Source organism: Mandrillus leucophaeus, unplaced genomic scaffold (assembly GCF_000951045.1).
Source record: "Mandrillus leucophaeus isolate KB7577 unplaced genomic scaffold, Mleu.le_1.0 Scaffold333, whole genome shotgun sequence".
Classification (NCBI taxonomy): Eukaryota; Metazoa; Chordata; class Mammalia; order Primates; family Cercopithecidae; genus Mandrillus; species Mandrillus leucophaeus.
In genome coordinates, this window is record NW_012103510.1 from 138,144 (window position 1) to 164,340 (window position 26,197).

At 39.7% G+C, this 26,197-nt stretch overlaps 1 protein-coding gene across 1 annotated transcript in view; it reads right to left on the bottom strand.

Annotated features, from left to right (window-relative positions):
- The window catches only part of RBL2 (retinoblastoma-like 2), a 58,487-nt gene extending 36,141 nt beyond the window's left edge, over nucleotides 1-22,346 (bottom strand). The window contains exons 1-8 of the mRNA XM_011988633.1: nucleotides 21,964-22,346; nucleotides 17,593-17,723; nucleotides 13,870-14,070; nucleotides 9,754-9,818; nucleotides 5,012-5,140; nucleotides 3,242-3,402; nucleotides 3,085-3,149; nucleotides 2,020-2,206 (exon numbers count right to left, since the gene is read on the bottom strand). Coding sequence (XP_011844023.1) covers nucleotides 2,020-2,206; nucleotides 3,085-3,149; nucleotides 3,242-3,402; nucleotides 5,012-5,140; nucleotides 9,754-9,818; nucleotides 13,870-14,070; nucleotides 17,593-17,723; nucleotides 21,964-22,203 — 1,179 coding nt within the window. The 5' untranslated portion in view covers nucleotides 22,204-22,346. The remainder of the gene's footprint in view (nucleotides 1-2,019; nucleotides 2,207-3,084; nucleotides 3,150-3,241; nucleotides 3,403-5,011; nucleotides 5,141-9,753; nucleotides 9,819-13,869; nucleotides 14,071-17,592; nucleotides 17,724-21,963) is intronic.
- Between the last annotated feature and the right edge of the window lie 3,851 nt (nucleotides 22,347-26,197).

The following is a 26,197-nucleotide window of genomic DNA, read 5'->3' on the forward strand; positions in this document are numbered from 1 at the left end:
TCAGGTTATCAGAGACCAGAATGAAGTGAGAAGGAAGCCACATGAATATCTTGAAGTAATACATTTTAGGCAGAGGGAATTGCAAAGGCAAAGGCTTTGTGTTGCAGGCATGCTTGGCATATCTGAAGAACAAAAAAGGAGGTTAATGTGGCATTAGTGGGTGAGGAGGGAGGATAGTAGTAGATGAATTCAGAGAGAGCCAGGGCCAGATAACTTACGACCTTACAGGCACCTGTCAGGATTTTAGCTTTTATACCATTCACCCAACTGGAGACATCACTGTTCTCTTTTTCTCAAACCCTAGATCCAAACCATCAGTAAATCCTGTGGGTGCTATCTCCAAAATATGGCCCAGATACAAACCATTCTCTGAAGCCACCATAAACTATTGCCATAATCACTCCAATAGCTTCTTAACTCCCTACTTCCATCCTTGCCTCGAACCCCACTTTCCCACAAGACTTTTAAAAATATAAATCAGTCACTCTTCTTAATAACACCCTCTTAATGGCTTTCATCTCAATCACAGCAGAAGCAAAAGTTCTTACGATGGCTTCCAAAGCTTACATGGTCTGTCTGGCTCTCTTGTTCTTCCCTCTTCCTTGCACTTCTTTTTCTTCTCGTTTTTTCTTTTTTCTTTTTTTTTTATTTGAAAGACAGGCTCTTGCTCTGTCACCCAGGCTGGAGTGCAGTGATGCGATCACGGCTTACTGCAGCCTGCAACTCCTGGGCTCAAGGGATCCTCCTGACTCAGCCTCGCAAGTAGCTGAGCCCACAGGTGGATACAACCATGGCCAGCTAATTTTTTGTATTAATATTTTATGTAGAGACAGGGTCTCGCTTTGTTGCCCAGACTTGTCTTGAACTCCTGGGCTCAAGCAGTCCTCTGCCTCAGTCTCCCAATGTGCTAGGATTACAAGCATGAGCCATCACACCTGGCCTCCCTTCACTTCTTACCACTTTTTCCCCTCACTGTATTCCTACCACACTGTCATTCTCACTGTTCCTCCAGAAAGCTAATCCTGTTCCAATCTCACGGCTTTGCATTTGTTATGCTCTCAGCTTCAAATACATTTCCCCAGCTATTCATATGGCTTGCTTCCTCGCTTACTTCTGGTGTGTGACACCCTTACCAACCACCTTACCTACAACAGACCACCCATCCCATTCTCCCCTCCCCTCAATATTTTGTATTACTACTCTATTTTATTTTCTTCATCTGTCATCACCCAACATACTATGTATTTACTTGTTTATCTCCTGTCCATCTCCCCACACTGGAATATAAGCTTCTTTAGAACAGGGTTCTCGTGGCTATTTTGTTCACTGCTGTATCTCCAGTGTCCAGGACACAACCTGACATATAAAATGCTTTAGGAATATTTGTTGAATGAATAAGCAGACCAGTCTCAAGTCTGAAGCAGCTTACTTCCAGGTGAATTGGCTCTTGGATTACCCAGTGTCTCTGGGGGCACTTGCCAGAAGTTTAGTGTTTTCTGTTACCACCACATAGCAGAAGGGAAACTCATGGCCTGCATCACCCTAAATGTCTGTGTGAAAAAACACCACGTGGTCCTGAAATTCAGTTTAAAAGAATTTTCTTAAAGACTATAGATCCTCAGTTTCTCCAGTCTCTTAAATGAAGGCCCCAATCAGATCAATTATCACTTTCTAAATGCCTAAAAGTAGTACATATAAGACTATATATTACTGTGTTCACTACATATAAGACTATATATTACTGGCCCATCTTTTTAAAACCAACAATTATCAGCATGACACATTTGTTTAAATTTATATTAATTTCTCTTTTTCTCAGACCTCAGTAAAATGAATGAAAGTTGATATTAACAAATCAAATATCATAGAGATACCTTTTTCAATTAAGAGAAGCATGATGAGAATTTTCTCCTTCATACTGTAGGCAAGTAAAACACAAACATGAAATTACCAAAATAAAAAAGAACCCCTGGCTTAACTGCTCCTGTATTTCTACTCTTCTGGTGTGGCTAAACTCACCTTGTCAAAATGCTGCTGTAAGATGTTTTTCATCTGCACCCTTTCAGCAGTCTCTGTTCCTGAACCAGCGTTCAGACACCTTGAGAGAGTCCCAATTTCCTCTTCAGCATCCTCTCCAAGAAATATCCGCTCATCTAAATTCCCAACAGATAAAACATACTCCTCATAGGCCTTATTGATGGCTTTACTATAGGAAAAACAAATACAGACAAAATGTACTCTCTCACAGAACTGCCATTTCAATTAATTATTTCATTTTTTTATTTACTAAAAGTTCTAATAATTTTTTTGAAAGTTAAACTTTGGTAGGGTAACTTGTAGTTATAAAAACTGGATAGTATAGCTGGGTGCAGTAGCTCACACCTGTAATCCCAGCATTTTTGGAGGCCGAGGCAGGTGGATCACAAGGTCAGGAGTTCGAATCCAGCCTGGCCAGTATGGTGAGACCCTGTATCTACTAAAAATATAAAAATTAGCTGGGCATGGTGGCACGCGCCTGTATCCACAGCTACTCATGAGGCTGAGGCAGAAGAATTGCTTGAACCCAGGAGGTGGAGGTTGCAGTGAGCTGAGATCGTACCACTGCATTCCAGCCTGGGCGACACAGTGAGACTCCATCTCAAAAAACAAAACAAAAACTGGATAGTATCACATGTAATCTTGCTATCCCCATGCTCATCCATCTCACAATACAAGTATTTTACTGACAGTGTTTCAGCTGCTGGTAGGTGCAGCTTCTGGTGAGAAGCTTAACTGTCTAGCTGCTCTAGCCACCCCTGGAGACTTCCACACTTACACATCATCAATTTTGACCCATATAGTTCCAAAAGAATTTATTTCAAAATTTATAATCCAGAAGCTTAATGAAACTTCAAAGAACAGCCATACAATTTTGAACACATTTAAAAAGTATGCTTATATTAGGTGACAGAATTTTTGCTTCCCCGTATTCTTTCACAAAACATATTCTCAGTTTCCAGAGTACAAACAATAAAAACACTAGCCTCTGAAGTTTCCTAAGTATACAATTTAAAATATTAAAACATTTTATACAGAAGTACTCACAAACTCTCTCCAAAGTTTCCAGGTTCTAGAAACCCAGTAAGATTTTCTTCTTTTCCCTTAAGGAGCTATGATAAAAGAAGAGATCCTTAAGTCGTCATGTTAAATCAAGTTTTTCTCCAGAAAACATTTTCACGTTATTTCTTTGCTACTTACAAACCTTTTTTTCATAAAGTTTCCTAATATAGGGTTTCCAGAAATGTTCCTTTATCCCCTTTGCTTCCAAAACTAGGCCATCATGTAAGGAACACAGTTTCTCAATGATACAAGGGGGGTCAGAGGAAGGTTTAGAATCCTTAGCATGAAAATCTTCAGATAGGCCTATAGTGTACAGAATCAAAAAACAGAGATATCAGCATACAATAAGCCAATTTGTAATAAACTTAACATTTTATTTATAATCAGTATACCACTTAGCATATGAATGTATAGGAAACAGTATATATGCATCTATTTTAACCCTGAGAATTTGTCAAAAAATAGCAAATACAAGTAAAGTGTATCATTACTTGAAAGATTTCAGTTATTCAATTATCTATGTAGAGATGGTTAAGGGAAACTTAAAACTTAAATTTTAGGATATTAAATTTTAGGATACTAAGATCTGAAAACCACAAAAATAAAATATAACTTTGCAAGTAAGTCTACTTTTAAACAAAAAACACCACTTTAAAAAATTACACTGTTCAGAGATTATACACTTTAATTTGAATGCATTAGATGTATTTCACACTAATTTACAGTTTATTCTTGCCCTAGACTCAGCACAAAAGAAAAAAAATCAAATGAAAATAAAAGAGGTAAAGGTCAGGCATTCCTATAATCCACTTTGGGAGGCCAAGGTGGGTGCATTACTTGAATCCAGGAGTTTGAGACCAGCCCAGGAAACATGGCGAAACCCCATCTCTACTAAAAAATACAAAAAATTAGCTGGGTGTGGTGGTGTATGTCTGTAGTCCCAGCCACCTGGGAGGCTGAGATGAGAGGATCATCTGAGCCCAGAAGGTTGAGGCTGCAGTGAATTGTGATTGCACCACTGCACCCCATCGTGGGTGACAGAGTGAGACCCTGTCTCAAAAACAAATTCTTTTTAATTAAAAAAAAAAAAAAAGGTACAAGTGAAAGGGGGCAGCTTTTTGGGAATATAAAAGGGAGTTAGGACAGAAATGCGAGAAAGAACAGAAAAGAATATAAGGAACATTAAATTTACCATACCAGGAGCAACTGAAGTAACTAACTCCACTAATTTTAAAAATCTACCTTGATAGACAAGCTGAAATTTTAACTGAAATCACCTCAAAACTGAGAATCACCCAGAATCCTATAACAATATTACTCAAATAGCAGCAGCAATATTTATTTTAACTCTATACACACTTCTTAATATTTGCTTTGTAAATCATAATTTGGGCTAACTACTTATCATTCATAGAAATTATATACCTAAGTTCTATTAAATGCAATGCCAAAATCATCATTTCCATATATGTTAGTTTAAAAGATGAAAGTTCATTTTATTTATTTTAGAACCATAACTATTCTTCTGTACCAAAATTTGAAATAAGATTCTTTCAGCAAATTCTTTTTGATCTCCTACGATGTGTCAGGCACAAAGTTTGCCAATGTAGAAAAACACTATCGGTTTTAATGTCATCTTTGCAACTCTGAGTTTCTAAATGCCTTCTCCTTGTTGAGTATATATTTCAGAAATTTCTAAAGTTGTCATTTAAGACTTTAAACTCCGTGGTATCTGCAAATGTTTTTCCAAAAATATTTTTACAGGAAGTTTGACTCTTAGTTATAAGTACCCTGGATAACTGTAATGACAGGAGCTTTTCAAAATACTGACGATAGGAAACCTGTACAACTCCAAGGGTAAACACAACACAGAAATGCAGATGGTCCAAAAACCTTTGATTTACAAACCTACCTTTAAAATTAGAGTTCACAAGTTCTTTACGATTAGAACACTGAAGTGCATTTCCATAAACTAAGTCCAAAGCACACAGCAGCAGGTGATAAGAATTGACCAAATCATCACTTATCATGGGGAAATTACCTGAAGGATTATAAGCACTTATAGAGTTAAATTAGCATTGACTTTATAACATTTTAAAAACAATTTCTTCCTTTAATTATTATGACATTACAAAACATTGTACAAAATTGACTCATTACAATAAGTGTTTTGGCAAATTTAAATTTTGAGATATTACTCTTATATCTTAATAAATAAATAAATATATACACACACACACATTTTTTTTTTTTTTTAAGAGACAGAGTCTTGGTGGGTCACCCAGGCTGGAGTGCAGTGGTATGATCATGGCTCACTGCACCCTCAACATCTTGGGCTCAAGGGATCTTCCTGTCTCAGCCTCCTGGGCAGCTGAAATTACAGGCACACACCACCACACATGGCTAATTTAAAAACTTTTTTTAGAGATGGAGTCTTGCTATGTTGCCCAGGCTGGTCTCAAACTCCTGGACTCAAGTGATCCTCCTGCCGTGGCCTCCCAAAGTGCTAGGATTACAGGTGTAAACCACCATGCCCAGCCTTTAATAAATGTCTAACAGCTTAGTGAAAACTATAACTTTACTAAAAATGCCATTCATTCATTCATTGTTTATTAAATACCTAGTAGCTGACTAAAACTTCATCATTGGTCTTTGAAAATTCTGAACACTAAAAATTCATAAATTATCTCAAACTGTAAGAAACTGTTTTGCATGAAAACATTTTTCTGTCATGAAAATTATTAGAAATACTTAGGAGACAGCTGAAAAAATCATTCATATAATTATTCTCATATACATTTTTTTTTTGAAGCTGAGTTTCGCTGTCACCCAGGCTGGAGTGCAGTGGCACGATCTCAGCTCACTGCAAGCTCTGCCTCCCAGGTTCACGCCATTTCTCATATACATATTTTTAAAAGACCAGAACTTTTGATTAGACTCCAACAGTAACATTTTTAATACTTTTCTATATAATCTCAGACAAATTAATGCAACAGGAGTACCATTAAATATCTTTCAATTCCAGAGTTAATAATCCCAAGAATAATTTGCTGATGCTTGGTAACAAGGAAATAAGAAATCAAAAACCTAAACTGACAGAAACATGTCATTTCTGCAGTGCTGGTTGAACTCTAACACTGAACGCATTTTTACATGTAGTTAAGCCATTTTATTATTATCTTAATTTCCTAGAAATTAAGATTTCTAATTATTTTATAACTTCAAGCCCATCCCTTTTTTGGTTAAACACCGCACATGTATGCTTCATGGTGATTTCACATTCTTGTATCATCAAATTCAGTTTAAATAGCTAACATGCATATGAAGAATTATTTCCAAACCTTAGCGTTTTCACACGTAATGCCTACCCAAGTGTATATGTACACACACACACCCGCAGCTTTGTTTCAGGTTTCCCTTTCTCTCTGTTCCTCCAGAGAAAGTTACCACTTACCTCAGCACATACAAAACAATTCTTTTTTTGTATAGATGGAAACATTCAACAAATCAACTTAAATGAATTAAAGAGAAAAAAAATTTCTTTTGTTGCCAAAGAGGCAAATGATAATCAACACATTAAACTGTGCATTGATATAGCCAAACCAACTTGCTTGGTTCTTCTATAAAGAGGTTTACTATTAAAATATACTTGGTTTCTCATGTAAAAAAAAAAGGAAGTAAGTAGCACCTACCGATTTCAAGCTACAAAGCCCATCACACCAACAAGCCTAAACTTGTTACTGTTGTGCACTTGCCATAGAAGGCAAAAAAACCAGCAGCACTGTAATGTCTAATAAAAAGCTGAAATGCCCCTAGAGACCAGAATCTAATTTAAATTAAATTCTAGGACTCTCTCAACATGACGTGTTTTATATTTCAAATCCTGACCTTATAAATAAATCTGACTTTGTGTGAGATATTTTATCTTTTAATCAACAAAGATAACAAGTAAATAGAAATGTTTCATCTCCGGAGTTGGCTTGTCATTAGAAAGGTGGCTACAAAAGAGTAACCCTTTCCCCAAAATAAATGAGAACTGAATTAAAGCAATTAAATGACTGTTAGAAAAGATCACCGTGCATTATAAAAGATCAGTGGTGGATTGTGAGAGGACAAAGGTTCTTTGTTTGTTTGTTTTTTGAGACAGGGTCTTGCTCTGTTGCTCTGTCGCCCAGACTAGAGGCGCAATCTCAGCTCACTGCAGCCTCCGCCTCCCAGGTTCAAGCAATTCTCCCACCTCAGCCTCCCAAGTAGCTAGGATTCCTGGCATACGCCACCATGCCCAACCCACAAAGGTTCTTAAGGTGGAATTACTATAAACTGAATTAATGAGATAAAATTCAAACACTGAGCTAATTACAGAGAAAAAACCACCCCAACGGGTCCAATGAGAACAAAATAAGGACAATGAAATTATTTTTTATTGTATTGTACATATTATTACAGTACCAAATACATTTACTTCTAAGTACACATATGCCATAAGAGACAGACAAAACAGATAAAAATCCTAGAAGTCAGACATACTTGCCCAATACAATCATATGAAAAGATTACCATCATATATAATAGCAGTCACACATTCTAAAATTTGTAGCCACTGTAAAAATGGTTTATATACTCCAAAACCTTTATTTCATGCCACTGATCATGTCACCTTTGTCATCACTAAAGAAACATGCCAGTGTCATGTATGAAAGAAGGTTTTTCTCTTGAATCAAGCATGCAGCTTAGGGAAGGAAGGATGGCAGCTCTCACCCTAACTAGCTAGAGAGGGACCAGTTGTAATTAAGTTAAATCAAACCTGGCGACCAACAATATCACACATTCTTCCCAGAGGTCTTCACAACCAATATGAAACTAAGAACCAGGAACCAGGAGATCTGAGTTCAAATCTTAGCTTTGTTGCCAGCAGCTAGTTTCTGGGCTCAGCTGCCTCATCTTTAAAGTAACTAAGCTGGCTGAGCACAGTGGCTCACACCTATAATCCCAACACTTTGGGAGGCCGAGTTGGCGGATCACTTGAGGTCAGGAGTTCAAGACCACCCTGGCCAACATGGTAAAACCCCAACTCTACTAAAAATACAAAAATTAGCTGGGTATAGCGGTGCATGCCTGCAATCGCAGCTACTCAAGAGGCTGAGGCACAAGAATCACTTGAACATAAGAGGCAGAGGTTGCAGTGAGCAGAGATCACACCACTGCACCCCAGCCTGGGCAACAAAGCAAGACCCTGTCTCAAAAATAAGAATAAAAATAAAAAATAAAGTAAATAAGTTAAGCTAGGCCAGGTGCGATGGCTCACACCTGTAAGCCCAGCACTTTGGGAGGCCGAGGCAGGTGGATCATGAGGTCAGGAGTTCAAGACCAGCTTGGCCAAGATGGTGAAACCCCGTCTCTACAAAAAACTACAAAAAATTAGCCGGGCACGGTGGCAGGCACCTGTAATCCCAGCTACTCGGGAGGCTGAGGCAGGAGATTGCTTGAACCCGGGCAGCAGAGGTTGCAGTGAGCCAAGATCGCACCACTGCACTCCAGCCTGGGCGACAGAGTGAGACTCCATCTCAAAAAAAAATTAAGTTAAGCTAGTTAATCTAATAATGAGAATCTCTCTTATATTTATGAAACTCCTTCCAGCTCTATGATTCTTTGTTAACTTTGCATTTTATTGAGCTATCTTAATGGCAAAGGCATTCCACATAGTATACAGAAGAAACCTATGTAATAATATAACTGCACTTTCCTATCTACTTTAGATTACTAAGAATTGTTTCTACATAGAAATATAAAAAGGAACCGGGTGCCATGGCTCACGCCTATAATCCCAGCACTTTGGGAGGCCAAGGTGGGCAGATCACCTGAGATCAGGAGTTCGAGACCAGCCTGGCCAACATGGCGAAACCCCATCTCTACTGAAAACACAAAAATTAGCTGGGCATGGTGGTGGGCACCTGTAATCACAGCTATTCGGGAGGCTGAGGCAGAATTACTTGAACCTGGGAGGTGTAGGCTGCAGTGAGCCGAGACTGTGCCACTGCAATCCACCCTGGGAGACAGAGTGAGACTCCATCTCAAAATAAATAAATAAATAAATAAATAAATAAATAAATACAAAAAGGACAAAAAATAATAGAGACATGTATTTCACTGAATGCAGACCTTGCGTAGGTCATGAGATGAGAAAACGAGAAAAAAGGAAAGAAAATAAGTAGCATATAAAAGTATTTGACTAAGCATACTTATCTGAAAAAGATACCAAAAAAAAAAAAAATCTGAACTGTCCTGAGGTAGATCAGTAATTGCACTCAAGTAAATAAGATACATCTCATGAAAACTAGAGTTCACAATACAAGCATATACAGAATAATGTGTTTTCAGCTCATAATTTAAAAGAGTTGCTTTGGGTAGTAAAGATGTTGTATACAACAAAATTAAAGAACTTTCCATTTAATAAGAGAAGATCTGGATATTGCAAAGAAATCCAATAGATTCTTTGATAAAAAGGCAATACTTAAAAAAGAATCTAAGATTAAAACCCTTGAGAAAATTTTCAGTGAAAATCTTTTCCTGATACATGTTAGAAGTTGACAAAATTAATACCTGAAAATATAAATAGACGTATTAATATCTAAACAAATATTACTATTTTCTTACCTTTTGCATATATAAAAAGCACCCAACAAAAATGGAAAATTTCAGACACAGTACAGGGCTGTCGCCTTTGGGGGAAGAAAAAAAAAAGTCATGAGATAACAGAAGAATCAGAAAAAAAACATCCCAAATGACTATAAATTAGGTGTCAAAACCCACAGTTAAAGGAGAGAGACCACATTCAGCTTCACATGGAAAACAAGGACGTTCTGCCTCAACAAAATACTGGTAGGAAATAGCTGGGATCCGGGGAAAGAGCCCATTTCAAAGAAAAGAAAATTCTTAAAGAATTTTTTAAAGTTTTTTGAGGGCAAGATAGGTAAGGTGGAAAATAAAATGAATAAAAATAGTTCTTTTGATGACATAGCAATGCTATGCTGCTTTAAGACCACTATATGCAGTCAGATACGTCCTCATTTTTTTCTCCTTTATCATAGCTAATGACCTGTATCCCTCCCTCCCTCCCTAAAGATATTCCAGACTATATCAAATCACAAAAGGCCTTTTTAATGTAAATTATGAGCTTCCTATAATTCCTTATACTTCCATTCATTAAGAGTACCTGTTGTATATTGCCAAGTTGTCTGCTAAAGTTTCAGACCTGCTTTAAGCTTGGCTTTTCTACCAAAACCTCTGACAACTTTTAGACAAGAAATCTGTGGTTTCCACATCCCAACAGCCTTATTCTAACAAGGTGCCGAGAGGAACGAAATTCCGTGGAGATTAGATTAGATTTAGTTCAGCATTACCATTAGCTAGGGTACACTTGCTCACCTGGACTTAGTCATTTCATCTGTCAAAAGATTATTCTATTTGGGTACAATATTGTACTTAATTCACCAGTCCATGGCAAGGATTAAATGTCAGTGTTCTGCTTTTAAAAGCAGACTCTCTACCATAGGCGCATGATAAACTATTTCTAATTTGGTTGCCTACCAAAATAAAATTCAATTTTTTTTAGCTTAACACTTAAGCTACTCTTAATTCTGGCTGTACTTGAGAATTCTAGGGAAAAAAAAAACTTGACTAACCTCCTACATTTTCTCTTGTTTTACTGCTTTTGTGTCTTTTTACATTTCTATTCCCTCTTGTAGTCATGGGACTTTTATAACACACTGCATTGCATGCGCCGGAATCTTCATACCTGCCTTATCTCGCTGACTGTACTGTAAGTTCTCAGAAGACAGAGACTGTGGGGTTTGGTGTTTTAAAAATGCCTGTGTCCTAGGTAATACCTAACCATATTTCCTGTGGATATGTGCTAAACAAATAGTGACAAATTTTCAAATAGTGTGTGAGAGATGCAGGATACAGTCACAGTAAAGCACATGGGTTCTGCAGTCAGTTTCAATAAAAGCTCCACTCAGTTGTGTGACTCTGGCCAAATTACTTAACCTCTCAGCAGCTTATTTTCTCTATCTGTAATAACAGTATGAGCATCACAAGGTTGTCAGAGGGATTAACTGAAGTAATACATATTGAAGTCTTAAGAGTCCCTGCCCCAAAACAAATGCTCAGTAAGTGCTATACATCATGACTACGGGTAGCAGACAGAGCTAACAGAAAGTATACAAAGTGATAAAAATGTAAAATCTCTAATAAAGTGATTTACTTTTTTTTTTTGAGACAAGGTCTTGCTCTATCACCCAAACTGGAGTACAGTGGTATGATCACAGCTCACTGCAGCCTCAACCTCCCAAGCTCAAGTGATCCTCCCACCTCAGCCTCCCCAGTAGCTGGGACCATGGGTGTGAGCCACCATTCCAAGCTAATTTTTGTATTTTTTTTGTGGAGATGAAGTTTTGCCATGCTGCCTAGGCTGGTCTCAAACTCCTGGGCTCAAGTGATCCGTCTGATTCAGCCTCCCAAAGTGCTGGGATCAAGTGTGAGCCACTGCACATGGCCTTTTAAAATTATCTTAATTAGAATTAGGTAGTATACACATCCTAAGAAATATCAAAACAAGTGCAATCTGAAATTATTTTCCAGATACCCCAAAAAAGATATCTTCCTATAAATGATCACACTGGCCTCACTCAGACTCAACACAAAGCTTCTATCCAAACTTTAGAATACTTCATTTTTTATTTATTTATTTAGTGATGAAGTCTCATTCTGTCACCGAGGCTGGAGTGCAGTGGGGCGATCGCAGCTCACTGCAATCTCCGCCTCCTGGGTTCAAGCGATTCACCTGCCTCAGCCTCTCAAGTAGCTGGGACAACAGGCACATGCCACCATACCTGCCTAATTTTTGTATTTTTAGTGGAGATGGGGTTTTGCCACGTTGGCCAAACTAGTCTTGAGCTCCTGACCTCAAGCAATCCACCTGCCTCGGCCTCCCAAAGTGCTAGGAGAATATGTCATTTTATTTATTTATTTATTTATTTATTAATAAAATGGTGTCTCGCTCTATCGCCCAGGCTGGAGTGCAGTGGCGTGATCACGGCTCACTGCAACCTCCACCTCCAAGGTTCAAGTGATTCTTCCACCTCACCCTCCCAAGTAGCTGGGATTATAGGCACCCACTACCACACCCTGCTAATTTTTATATTTTTAGTAGAGATGGGGTTTCGCCATGTTGGCCAGGCTGGTCTCGAACTCCCGACCTCAAGTGATCCACCTGCCTTGGCCTCCCAAAGTGCTGGGATTACAGGCACCCAGCCAGAGTATCTCCTTTTATTTATTTATTTATTTATTTATTTATTTATTTATTTATTTATGAGATGGAGTTTCATTCTTGTCGCCCAGGCTGGAGTGCAATGGTACAATCTTGGCTCACTGCAACTTCTGCCTCTCGGTTCAAGGGATTCTTCTGACTCAGCCTCCCGAGTAGCTAGGATTACAGGCGTGCACCACCACGCGGAGCTAATTTTTGTATTTTCAGTAGAGCTGGAGTTTTGCCATGTTGGCCAGGCTGGTCTTGAATTCCTGACCTCAGGTGACTCGCCCACCTCAGCCTCCTAAAGTGCTGGCATTACAGGTGTAATCCAACCTACCCCGCCTGGCTCAGAATACTTCATTTTAAACAGTCAATTCCCCAAAGCTGTAAGTGAGCTAGACCAGCTGCTTCTGTATCAGTGGTGCCATCTATATTAAAATGTAAATAGTTTTAGTTTTTAAAAATTTTTTTCCTCCTGCTTTGTCATTCCCCCATTTTATTTTCAAAAGGTTACACTTACTGTGAACATCCTTCACAGTCTGGGAAAACTTTTACATTTTAAGAGAAGCAAACATTATCTATTCTAGCCAAATAACTTTAACTCCTTTCCCTTTACTTTTCTTGTCAACTTTTCTAATTGTTAGAATTTTCATTTCTACTTTATGAAAAAATTTTCAATGATAAAGAAGGAAAATGTGTATCCCATAACTGCCTTTATCTATGAGGAAAGGTAGAAAACACTGAGTCAGAGCATGCCTATAGACTTTGCAGAAGTGATCAGAAAGCACAAATTCATAATAGTTTCAGTTCTCCTGTCTTTTCCCAATCCAGTCTCTCTATTCTTGATTCATTAGAAACATCAAAATACTAGAGAAGTCATTTCAAGGGGATTATTTATTACTCAATTTGACACAAAAGTAAAATAGTCTATACAGTCACTAGTAGAAAATATAGTGGTTAATATAGTGATCTATATCTAGGGCAGTGCTCCCTTCGGCAGCACATATACTAAAATTGGTACAATACATTGATTAGCACGGCCCCTGCGCAATAAAAAATATATGTATCTAGATACAGATACATCTCCAAGGCAGCTAAAGGGTGAAAATCCCTGAAGTCTGACTTGTACAGTTTGCATTTTTTGTTGCTTAAATGAAAAAGGAAGGTTTCAGAACAAGGATCACTGAGGGAAAAATAATAAAAAAATAAAATAAAATAACAAAAATGAAAGTTTATAGAAACAAAGACCCGTATACATTTAGCAACATGAAAAAAGTCAAACTCTTCATGGCTAACCCACAATGAAAAGCAAAAAAAGCATCATTAAAAGAAAACTATTGTGGAAAAAGATTTTTTAAATCTCGTTTCTTTTTTAAAACTAGAAAAAGAAAAACTAGCAAAATATTAACACTGCAGCACAGACTAATGTGTATTCCCGATGAACCAACATGAAAACCTACCGCTGTTTCCTTCCTCGCTGCTGACGAGGTTGCTCCTCTTGAGGGTATTTAAAGATGTCCTGAAAAATGGGTTCATATTTCTTAAAAATTACAGCAGAAACAGTGAAGTTTCTTTCTAATCTCTCAGTACGTTCTCTGAAATGTGGGGGTAGATTTGCCATATCTTCCCACTTCTTCATCTTATTAAAAAATTCGATTAAGCTGGTATTAAAGAAAACAATAAGATATTTCATAATTAACATAAAGGTAAAGTATACAAAAGTAAGTATTCAAAAGTAAATCAATATTATCTCATTAAATTATATTACTTTTAGACAGTGAAATAAAATCATAACTGGTGTCTCTGACTAGCTTAATTTCTTACAGATTGGTATATTCCTCTGATCATCCGAATTAATTTTGTTTAGGTTACCTAAAGTATTTGTTAACTATGAAATATTTGAAAATACAAACCAAAATTAACAAGAGTAACCTAACCAACATTCACACTGGTTCACTGCCAGATTTTTTAAATGTTAACATATTAAATAAATTTTGTCATTTTTGCTTCAGTTCTTTTTTTTTTTTTTTTTTTTTAAGAGATAGGGTTTCGCTGTGTCACCCATGTTGGAGTTCAGTGGCAAGATCACAGCTCATTGCAGACTCCTGGGTTTGAGTGATCCTCCGACTTTGGCTTCCCAGAACACTGTGATCACAGGTATGAGCCACCTCCCCCAACCCCCGCCACTTCAGATTTTTTTTAAAACCAGCAACACTATAGAAACAGCCAAGGCTAGGCACAGTGGCTCACACCTGTAATCACAGCACTTTGGGAGGCCAAAGCAGGAGAATCACAAGGTCAGGAGTTCGAAACCAGCCTGGCCAATGTGGTAAAACCCCGTCTCTACTAAAAATACAAAAAATTAGCTGGGCGTGGTGGTGGGAACCTGTAATCCCAGCTACACAGGAGGCTGAGGCAGGAAAATCACTTAAACCTGGGAGGCGGAGGTTGCAGTGAGCAGAGATCATGCCACTGCACTCCAGCCCGGCGACAGTGCGAGACTCTGTCTCAAAAAAAAAGGAAAGAAAAAAAATCAAAATTCCCATTTTATACTCCTCCCTAATCCCATCCCTACCCTTCTTCCCCAAAGATAAACACCATTCCAAAGTTGGTCTTAATCCTTCCTATGTTTTCACACTTACTACACATACACATGTCTGTGTAAACAATAAGCAATATCTTATTACTTATTACATGTTTTTTCATTTTATATAAATGGTATCATACTTCAGTGGTATTCTGCAACATGCTTTTTCACACTCAATGTTTCTGACATTAATGTTGATATGTAAGATATATTCATTTTAATTGCTAAAAACATTCTTTCATATGAACATACAAGGATTTTTTGCATTCATCCCCCAACCTAAATTTAGGTTGTTTCTAATATTCCATGATAACAAAAAGTGTTGTAATGAAAACATCCTTATACACATGTGCAGGAGTTTCTTTAGGGACTACTCCAAGAAGTAGAGTAAGAGAATGTGCACCTTCAATGTTACTAGATACCACCAAATTTCCTAGTAAAGTCGTTATGCCAATTTTGACTTTCACCAATGTACACCAGCAATATAGAGTTCCTGGCTAAGCGCGGTGGCTCATGCCTGTAATGCCAGCACTTCCGGAGACCAAGGCAGGCGGATCACTTGAGGTCAGGAGTTTGAGACTAGCCTGGCCAACACGGTGAAACTTGGTCTCCACAAAAAATACAAAAATTAGTCAGGTATAGTGGCGTGTGCCTTTATCCCTGCTACTCTGGGAGGCTGAAGCATGAGAATCACTTGAACCTGAGAAGTAGAGGTTGCAGTAAGTAGAGATCAAGCTACTGCACTCCAGCCTGGGCAGCAGAGTGAGACTCCATCTCAAAAAAAAAAAAAAAAGGGAATTGAAAAATAAAAAAAAAGAGAGTTCCTGTTTCCCTGTACAGTGACCAAACTTGGCATAAAAGACTTCAAATTTTCCCAATAATAAGAATAAAATGTTGGCCAGGCATGGTGGCTCACACCTGTAATCCCAGCACTCTGGGAGTCCAAGGCGGGTGGACCACCTGAGGTCGGGAGTTGGAGACCAGCCTGGCCAACACGGTGAAACCCCGTCTCTACCAAAAATACAAAAAATTAGCCAGGTGTGGTGGCGTGCGCCTGTAATCCCAGCTACTTGGGAGGCCAAGGCAGGAGAATTGCTTGAACCTGGGAGGTGGAGATTGCAGTGAGCTGAGATCACGCCCCTGCACTCCAGCCTGCGTGAAAGAGCAAGACTCCACCTCAAAAAAAAAAAAAAAAAAAAGAAATGTTATATTTCTACTTTGAAAGTCTTTACTAGTGACATTGAGTATCTTTTCTTGTATCTATTAGCTATACAAATTATAACCTTTGTGAAGTCATATTCTTTATTCATTTTATTAACCCTGTTAGTAGTTCCTTATATAATTCTGGATACTGATTCTTTGGCCAATGTAACTCAGGATGGAGTTAAAGGTTAAAAAAAGATTACTAAAATTGACAACGTCAGCTAAAACATGACGTTGTGAATTATTTTATTTTATTTTATTTGAGATGGAGTCTCACTCTTGTCACCCAGGCTGGAGTACAATAGTGCAATGATCTAGGCTCACTGCAACCTCTGCCTACCGGGCACAAGTGATTTTCCTGCCTCAGCTTCCTGAGTAGCTAAGATTACAGGCGCACGCCACCACACTCAGCTAATTTTCGTTTTTTTTAGTTGAGACGGGGTTTCACCATGTTGACCAGGCTGGTCTCCAATTCCTGACCTCAAGTGATCCACACACCTCGACCTCCAAAAATGCTGGGATTACAGGCATGAGCCACCGCGCCCAGCCTGTTAATTATTTAAATAGTAACCTTTTTTGTTTTTTGTTTTGGAGACAAGGTCTTGCTGTTGCCCAAGCTGGAGTGCAGTACTGCTCCAACATTCAGGGCTCAAGTGATCCTCCCATTTCAGCCTCCCAAGTAGCTAGGCCTGCAGGTATGCACAACCACACCCAGTTAATTTTTTTATTTAGTAAGTGATTTTTTTAAAACCATTAAATCCATAAATTTTGAGTTGTAATTTCCCCCAAAATGCTAAACATCATTTTTCCACTTATCTTCAATAAGCTATGTAAGAAAATTCACCTAAAAGGCACAAAAAATAAATGTAATCAATTTAATTACACAACAGATGAAGCAATTTCTGCCTCTTCTTTTAAACGTATTTGACCCTTTCTAAAATGGATTATAATCGTGTCATTTATCCTCCAAACAGGAAACTGAGAAATACTCATTCTATTTATATTAAGACCACAAGTCCTGTGCACATATTTCTAAGTATAATAGCAAATAATATTTTATTTGCCTTTTCAACTTAGAGTATCTCCTAAAGTTTCTCAATATCCTTCATTTCTCCCAATATTATACAATGTCCTAACCTTTAAGAATAAATTCTTCCATATAAGTGCCTAATACATTAAAATTTAAATATTTTCACCAAAGAAGTAAAATATAAGGGATACTAACTTTGATACAAATAAAGGAAAATCATTAGATGCTAGTTTTAGCATCTAATTTCACCAGTCCACAGGTACAAATGCTCAGAAAATGATGAACAGACATAATTCTTACTATCGCTATGATTTATGAGCTTACATTAGCCATACTCTACTTCTCAAACTCTAACATAGTTACCTCTGCTCTGAACATTTCAGGATTCTAGTTAAAGATACATAGTTTCCTTCCACTGTCCCTTTGCTTACAGTTGGAACAGATTTTCTGCAAGCCACATACAAGGCACATGCTAACCAATGAAGATCATTTCCCTGTAAAAGAAGAGAAAATTGATTTTTAGTTAATAAGCTACATATATATATTTCAATATTTTTTAAAGTACATTTAAACTGAAAGTGTTGTTTATATTTTTGTGGGAAACTTATTTTCAATGATGACCCTATATCATATGCTCTTTTTTTTTTTGAGATGGAGTCTCACTCTGTCACCCAGGCTTGAGTGCAGTGGCACGATCTTGGCTCACTGCAACCTCCACCTCCCAGGTTCAAGCAATCCTCCTACCTCAGCCTCCCAAGTAGCTGGGACTACAGGCGTGCGCCACCACACCTGGCTAATTTTTGTATTTTTTGTAGAGACAGGGTTTTGCCATGTTGCCCAAGCTGGTCTTGAACTCCTGGCCTCAAGTGATCCATCCGCCTTGGCCTTCCAAAGTGCTGGGATTGCAGGTTTGAGTCACTGTACCCAGTTCCATATGCTCTTCTTATAATGTGACATTGACATTATTCCACTGAGAGGTAGAGAGGGTTCCCTCACCTTGGACCCGGGCAAGGGTCTGCATCTCTCACATTGATTAACTGTCTCTATCAACAGCAGAGGTGGAAGTGAAACTATGTAATTCTAAAGATTATACAAGGCAATATAGATTCCACTTGGTTCTCTCTCTTAGGACATGTACCTTGGGAGTACTGAACCAACATGAAAGAATTTAGCTACCCTGGATCACCATGCTGGTGGGACCACATGGAACAAACATACAGAGATGCCCAATGAGCTCCAGCTCTGCCAGTACCTAGTTGTTCAAGTCTTCCAGGTGAGATACCAGTCATTTTGATGCAGAAACATGACATCCACACTGTCCCCAGCCTGAATTCCTTACAGAAGCTGTGAGCCAAACAAATTGTTTTCTGTCCCAAAGCCTTAAGGCAATTTGTTACATAGCCATAGTAATGGAAACAATATTATTGTTGTTTTTTTTTTTAATTTATTTTTTTTGAGATGGAGTCTTGCTCTGTCACCCAGGCTGGAGTGCAATGGCACCATCTTGGCTCACTACAAGCTACGCCTCCCAGGTTCACACCATTCTCCTGCCTCAGCCTCCCAAGTATCTGGGACTACAGGCACCCATCACCATGCCCAGCTAATTTTTTGTATTTTTAGTAGAGACTGGGTTTCAATGTGTTAGCCAGGATGGTCTCGATCTCCTGACCTCATGACCCGCCCACCTCGGCCTCCCAAAGTGCTGGGATTACAGGCGTAAGCCCCCCGCACCCGGCCTATTGTTTATATTTTTAATCTTGCACAAAATCTAGAAAAGTGATAGAAATACAAAATTAAGCTTGAATGGATATTCAGCCACTAATTTTATACCTAATCAAAACACATACATGAATACATAAAATTTATTTTTATAACCAAATGAGACTATTGTGGATCCCCTACCAGATACATTCAAAAATAATAATTTTTAAGGCATTGTTTCTAAAAGATCATCTTCACAATCCTTTTTTATTCAAGAAGTGATACAACTTTCCTCTTCCTATAAAAGCGAGGAAGGATGGAAGATGTCCTTTGGCTTCACTGTATTCATTACTGGTCTAAATGAAAATGAGAAAAACTGGAAATTCTTCATTTTTCACATTTACACATAGACTGTCTTACAAACCCACTTATATGTATCAATAGCATAGATGTTCTATTGTCAAAAAAAACAGCCAAGATTTATGTATTATATATGTCTCTGGGAGATGGTTTCATAATATTCTTGATTTATGATGTAAAAGCAAATTTAGATGCATAACTACTGCATTTCTCTACTCTATCAAGATCTCTTAGAAAGTATAAAGTTAAGTCAGTCATAGCATTATCCTGTGCTTCAATAAAGGGTTTAAAAGATAATCTATAATGTTCTATTTTGGCTCTAGAAAATTCACAACTACTTGGATGGCACAGAGAAAACAACAACAACAAAAAAAGAAAGTCTACAACTGCATCTTTCCTAAAAAGAAGAAAAGAATTAGTCTTGTGAGAATTTTACCGTGCTTAGATGATAAAACAGAGCGGGAAGCTCTTTTAAACAATTTATGCAAAGAGTAGACTCTGCCTAGTTTATCTTTGGTCCTAAAAAATATTTGTTGAAAAATTCCATAATACTAAAAAATAGTTATCCTCAAAATTAACATCTCGTGGCCATATCTTATAGGGTCAAATAGATCTGGTTTCAAATTCTGGCTCTGCCATACAGTAGCTATAACACAGTGGGAAAATTACTAAACAGTCTCAGAGGCTGCATTTTTTTGGCTGAGGACTGTAAGAATGAGTTATAGGTTAAAAATGCACAGAAAATACAATGAATCAAATTAAATTTCCATAACCAGTGTTCTGTATTAAATATCATAAGAGCTTTATTTCCCCTTACACTCCCATGAGAATGACATCCCACATTATCTCACAGTGTAGCTCACTATAAGCCCCACAAAGGCAGGTATTTTTAGGCTTTGTTTGATGCTCTATATCCAGCACTGAGAACAGTGTGTAGCACTGGGAACAGGTGCTCAAGAAATATTTGATGAATATTTTACTGAGTAAATCATTTACTGAATAAACTGGGCTAAGAAGCTGAAACTAAAGTCTCAGTAATCAAAAGAATTGAGTAATCAAACATGTGTTTTCAAAAATAATTTACTAACCAGCTCTTACGTGGTATTTGCTCATGTATCACTGGACTTCATACAACTTAACCACTATGAGTTGACATACCTCAACTAAATGGTGATAACGCTTGTTCTATCTAATTTACAGGATCATCCTGAGGGTAAAATAAAAGCTTGTTTAGAAGCCTTTTAGGCCCTTTACCAAAGAAAAAAAAAAAGCAAAAAAAAAAAAAAAAAAAAAAAAAGTCAACCAGTCCTTCTCTTTGCCAGACTACAGAAAGGCACTGAGAGATGGACAGGAACATAGTTTACTCGGCCAGATCATGTAAATATACAAAGAGCTTAGGAAACTTGAAAGCACCGTCCATATGGGTGCTTTATGTGCCAGAAACTACATTGTTGCCTTATTTAATCTTCAGAACAGCTCTGTGAGGTAAACACACATATCTCCAGTTTAGAGATCACAAAACTCAACTTTCCAGCGGTTAAGTAAATTGTTCAGTCACCCAGGTCTGTCGGGTTCTAAAGCCACCATACACTATCTTTCTTCTGCAGATATAACAATTCAAAGAGGGAAATCGTAATTGAATCAAAATTCTATTAATGCAAATACAAATTTAAAATAACCTCACTCATCAGTACACATAGCCAAAAACATCATATTTAAATAATACCTTGGTTAGGCTTTGCATCCTGGGCCTATTTGCCCCCCTCTTTATCCAAAGTAATTATAAAACTACTTGAGAAATTAAATGGCCTCAGGTTTAAATGCCACACACACACAGTAGAGGAGCTGATAAACAATCCGTACTTCCGTGTCACTTCCCATTGGCCCATGAAAGGGAGGTGCCTACAGAGCTAACAGTCACTGGCTAGAATGGCCATTTTTCTCATCCGCAAGCCCAGTCCGAAGGCTGCGACCTAACACGCCCGGATCCCGACAACAGGAGTCCTGTGCAATGCCCGGGGTGACCAAAAAGCCCTCGAGGTAGCCACAAGCCTGAGCCTAGTGACAAATGGGGGCATGTATCTATATCCGGGTCGGCGGAGGGCTCATTTCATGTGGCCTGGGGGAAAATGAGTCTTAATTTGTTTACACAGACGTAAACACAGCCCAAAACGCATCAGCTCGTTGACTCTAACGCCAGCAACGTCTGGGCAAAGGCAATTTGGTTAACAGGGGGAAGCGAACAGACGGAGACGCCTGGAGATCCAGGTGCCACAGCCCGGTTAATCGCGGTGCAAATAAGGGCAAGTCCCCTCCCCTTCCCCGTGCGGTCTTCATAACGACACTAGTTCATTCTACTAACAAGGCGGGCGGGGGGTCAGATGGGCCACACACACCCATCTTCCTCATCGGGACCCCAGCGCGATCTCAGCTTCCCTATGTTACTTTAGGGCAAAACGCGTTCCCCATTCGGAAGCCGCGGGGAAGCGCGGCGAGAGCAGGTTCGCCCTCGGAGCGGCTAAGTGCCTCGGAATAGCGCAGAGGGGGTCCCCACGCCTCTCCCGGCTGGGATCCCGCAACCCGCCCGAGGGTCTCTCGTGCCGCGCGACGCGGCTCGGAAGGCATCGGTTCACGCCGACTAGGCCGGAAGCGCCCCTCCGCCCGCGAGCGCACCTCCAGAGTGTAGCTCTCGCTCATGCTGCGGTAGCTGTCCCAGGCCTCGGCCCGCGCCGCCTCGTCCATGTTGAGGCGGCTGCACAGCTCGTCGAACCGCTGCCGGATCTGAGAGGTGGGCGACTCGTTAGGCGGCGCGGCGTCCTCCGCCTCGCCGTCGTCCTCCTCCTCCTCATCCGAGGCTGCCGCCGCCGGAGGAGGAGGCGGGGGCGGCGGCGACTGGTCACCTCCCGACGGCATAGCGCACCCCTGGGCAGCCGGACCTCAGGTGAGGTGAGGGCCCGGGCCCGCAGCCATTCAAACCGCAAAGCGCCCGCCCGTCCGCCGTCCGCTCCGCGCCTGCGCCTGCGCCGCTGCCAACGACGCTGACCTCCTGCAGGCACCCGTAGTCTTGAGCACGGCCTGCAGGGAAATGTAGTCCAGGCCGACGGTTCAAGGGGGCCAAAAATCCTGTTTAAAAAAATTAGCTCGCCTAGTTTCACCAGGGATGAAATAAAAGCACCTTCCCCGCATTTTAAGCACATACCTCCCCATCGTGAGAACGTTCAACAGGGTTGTACTGACGAGAAAATGTCCAAAAGACACTGACGTGTGAAGGTTTCGCATCCAGGCTGTTCCCAGAAGTAAAACTTCCTCATCGCCTGGATATCCTTATCTAAAAAACCAGGATAATAGCAAGGGCCTGTCTGTGTACCTTCACGAAACTGCCTTTGCAAAAATCCTAACAGTGAGAAAGTTACCACTGTGAAAGGGATCTGACCTAAATGACTCCATGCTTCTCACCTCCGAGCTGCACTTGTTCATTCCCAGGCGAAGACCCAACTAACTACAGGAGGAATTTAATTTGTAGTTTCACTTTGAAGCAAAGATTTTTTACAGCCCTTTCCCAAAACAAACCCCCTTCTTGCCTGAGGATCAGTCTGCCTTTGCAGAACTAACAAATTAGCCACAAGATTAGAAATTATGATTTAGGAGTCTTGCAGCCAGAGGCTACAAGATTCCTAACCTCCCCAGTTGCTCTCAGGGATAACATCACTATTGTAAAACCTAAGATTGGTGCTGGAGATACTTTTCAGACCCCGCATTCCGATGCATGAGCTGGCGCCACTCAGACCATAATCTGGCTCAACCAGTTCTACAGTCCCACTCAGGAACAGAAGACAGCAAGAGCCCACTTCAACCCCCTAAGATTTCACCTCCCACCTGACAAATTAGCATTCGCCACTCCCTGGCCCCCTACCCGCCAAGTCATTCTTTAAAAACCCCAGTCTCCGAATTTTCTGGTAGGCTGATTTGAATAACCAAACTCCTGTCTGCCCTTCAGCTGACTCTGACCCCCTTTTTTTTTTTTTTAATTTGAGACAGAGTCTGGCTCTGTCGCCCAGGCTGGAGTGCAGTGGCACGATCTTGGCTCACTGCAACCTCCGCCTCCCGGGTTCAAGCGATTCTCCTGCCTCAGCCTCCTGAGTATCTGGGATTACAGGTGCGTGCTACCGCGCCCGGCTAATTTTATATTTTCAGTAGAGGCAGGGTTTCACTATGTTGACCAGGCTGGTCTCGAACTCCTGACCTCAAGTGATCCGCCCGCCTCGGCCTCCCAGAGTGCTGGGATTACAGGCTTGAGCCACCATGCCCGACCAATTCATTTTTTTTCAAATTCTCCTTTCTTTAATTTTTAAAATTGCCAATCCTTGATTTATAAATGAGCTTGATATAAAACATTTTCCAGATTGAGGAGCTGTAAGAAGGCATTACTGTTTTGCTATTTTTGTTTTGCTTCCTGGGGCATGTAAACTGACACAGGGAAAACTGCTGGGACAAAAGCAGGGGCTTATGGAAGGTATAATGACAGGCGGGAGGACAGGAAATGGAACCCTGAAGATAGGAGAAAATCAGGTAGAGACAGGTAACAGGATATTTCGGAAACAATTTTGAGACAATGAAACCCTCTTAAGAAAACCTTAGTAAAATTCACAGTAATCAGCAATGCTTTTGGAGTTGGCTAAGTGATGAGTCTCAAGGTGACTATGGGGCAAGAACAGAAGTTGAACACAAATGGTTTAGAAGTATCTGAAAATAAGTACATACGCTGGGCGTTGGAGTTCACAATGCCCAGCACTTTGGGAGGCCAAGGTGGCTGGACTGCTTGAGTACAGGAGTTCAAAATCAGTCTGGGCGACATGGTGAAACCCTGTCTCTACGAAAAATAGAAAAATTAACCCAGTGTGGTGGTACACACCTGTAGTCCTAGCTACTTGGGAGACTGAGGTGGGAGGATTGCCTAAGCCTGGGGAGGCTGCAGTGAACTGTGACCATGCCACTACAGCCTGGGCAACAGAGTGAGACCCTGTCTCAAAAAATAAATAAATATTAAATAATTTGGCAAGGCGCGGTGGCTCGTGCCTGTAATCCCTACACTTTGGGAGGCCAAGTCGGGCAGATCATTTAAGGTTAGGAGTTTAAGACCAGACTAGCAAACATAGCAAAACCCCATTTCTACTAAAAATACAAAAAATTAGCTAGGAGTGGTGGCTGGCACCAGTAATCCCAGTTACTCAGGAGGCTGAGGCAGAATTGCTGGAACCCAGTAGCCTAAGGCTGCAGGTAGCTGGGATCATGCCACCGCACTCCAGCCTGGGCGACAGAACAACTCCATTTCAATAAATAAATAAATAAATAAATAAATAAATAAATAAGTTTATTAAAATCTTAGTATTTTACCTGTATATACACTGGGGATATTAATTTTAAAATAATGATATTGCTTCCTTTGGAAATCATTATCAACACTTTACTATGTCAAAGCAAATAAGAAGGCCATGAGCCTGATATCATCTGTCTCTGTAGCTGGAGCTTGTATGTAAGCAAACCAGAATTCAATGTAAACAGTAAGACAACAGTAAAACAAAACTTAAGCTTAACCAATCAGAAACTGCCAACTAACCTCTAATTAGGGATTTTCCTTTTTTTTTTTTTTTTTTTGGTGACAGAGTCTTGCCTTGTCACGCAGGCTGGAGTGCAATGATGCAATCTCGGCTCACTGCAACCTCTGCCTCCCAGGTTCAAGCAATTCTCTGCCTCAGCCTCCTGAGTGGCTGGGATTACAGGAGCCCACCACCAAAACCGGCTAATTTTTGTATTCTTAGTAGAGAGGGGGTTTCACCACATTGGCCAGGCTGGTCTTGAACTCCTGACCTCAAATGATCCACCCACCTCGGCCTTCCAAAGTGCTGGGATTCCAGGCATGAGCCACTGAGCCCAGCTCACACACCCAAATAAGGCAAACACCCAGCTGTACCCAATCAAGTAATTGCTTTAGTTTTCTATTAAAGCTTACGGCTCACCTGCAGGGTGAAGCGCTCTGAATCTCTTAAGTGCTGCCCAATTCATGAATTGTTCTTTGCTTAAATAAACTGTTAATTTGTCCAAAGTTTTTCTTTTAGCGACTAAGAGAAAAACTTAAATTGTTTTAACAATTAAAGTTTAACTTCAAATTGTTTAACTTAAATAAATGATGTGAAATTATCTTTACTATTTTTAGTAAAAATGTAATTTAAATAATTATTGCAATGTAAGTAAAATTGGTGGCAATAAACCATCAAATAAGTATTTTATTAAAATATCCTTTGCTTGTTAATACCCATGTTTTCAAAGCCTTTTAGAACGGGGGTGGCATGGAGGTGTGAGTATTACCTGAAAGGGGTCCCCATCCAGACCCCAAGAGACGGTTCTCGGATCTCATGCAAGAAAGAATTCAGGGCAAGTCCACAGTGCAAAGCGAAAGCAAGTTTATTAAGAAAGTAAAATGATGAGAGAACAGTTACTCCATAGAGAGTAGAATGTTCCCGAAAGTAAAAGGAGGAATGCGTCCACCCTAGGTACAATACTTGTTTATATATAGGATCCAAAAAGATCATGAGGAGATGTGCTCTGCTACAAGGATTTGTGATAAAGGATTAATCTTCCTAATTACCATATTTTGCAAGAATTGATATCATTATCTTTAAAGCAAAATTAGGAATGCTTCTATTCTCAAGATATCAGGATATCAGGACACTCCTAAGTCTGGGTCTGTTTAGTAAATGTTATCAATGTGTTCTCTTAACTATGAACATCTAGAGGCTAGGAATACCTAACTTTCTGGGAATGCAGTCCAGCAAGTCCCAGTCTCATTTTTCCTAGCCCTCACTCAAGATGGAGTCACTGTGGTTTGGACACCTCTGATATGGGGAAG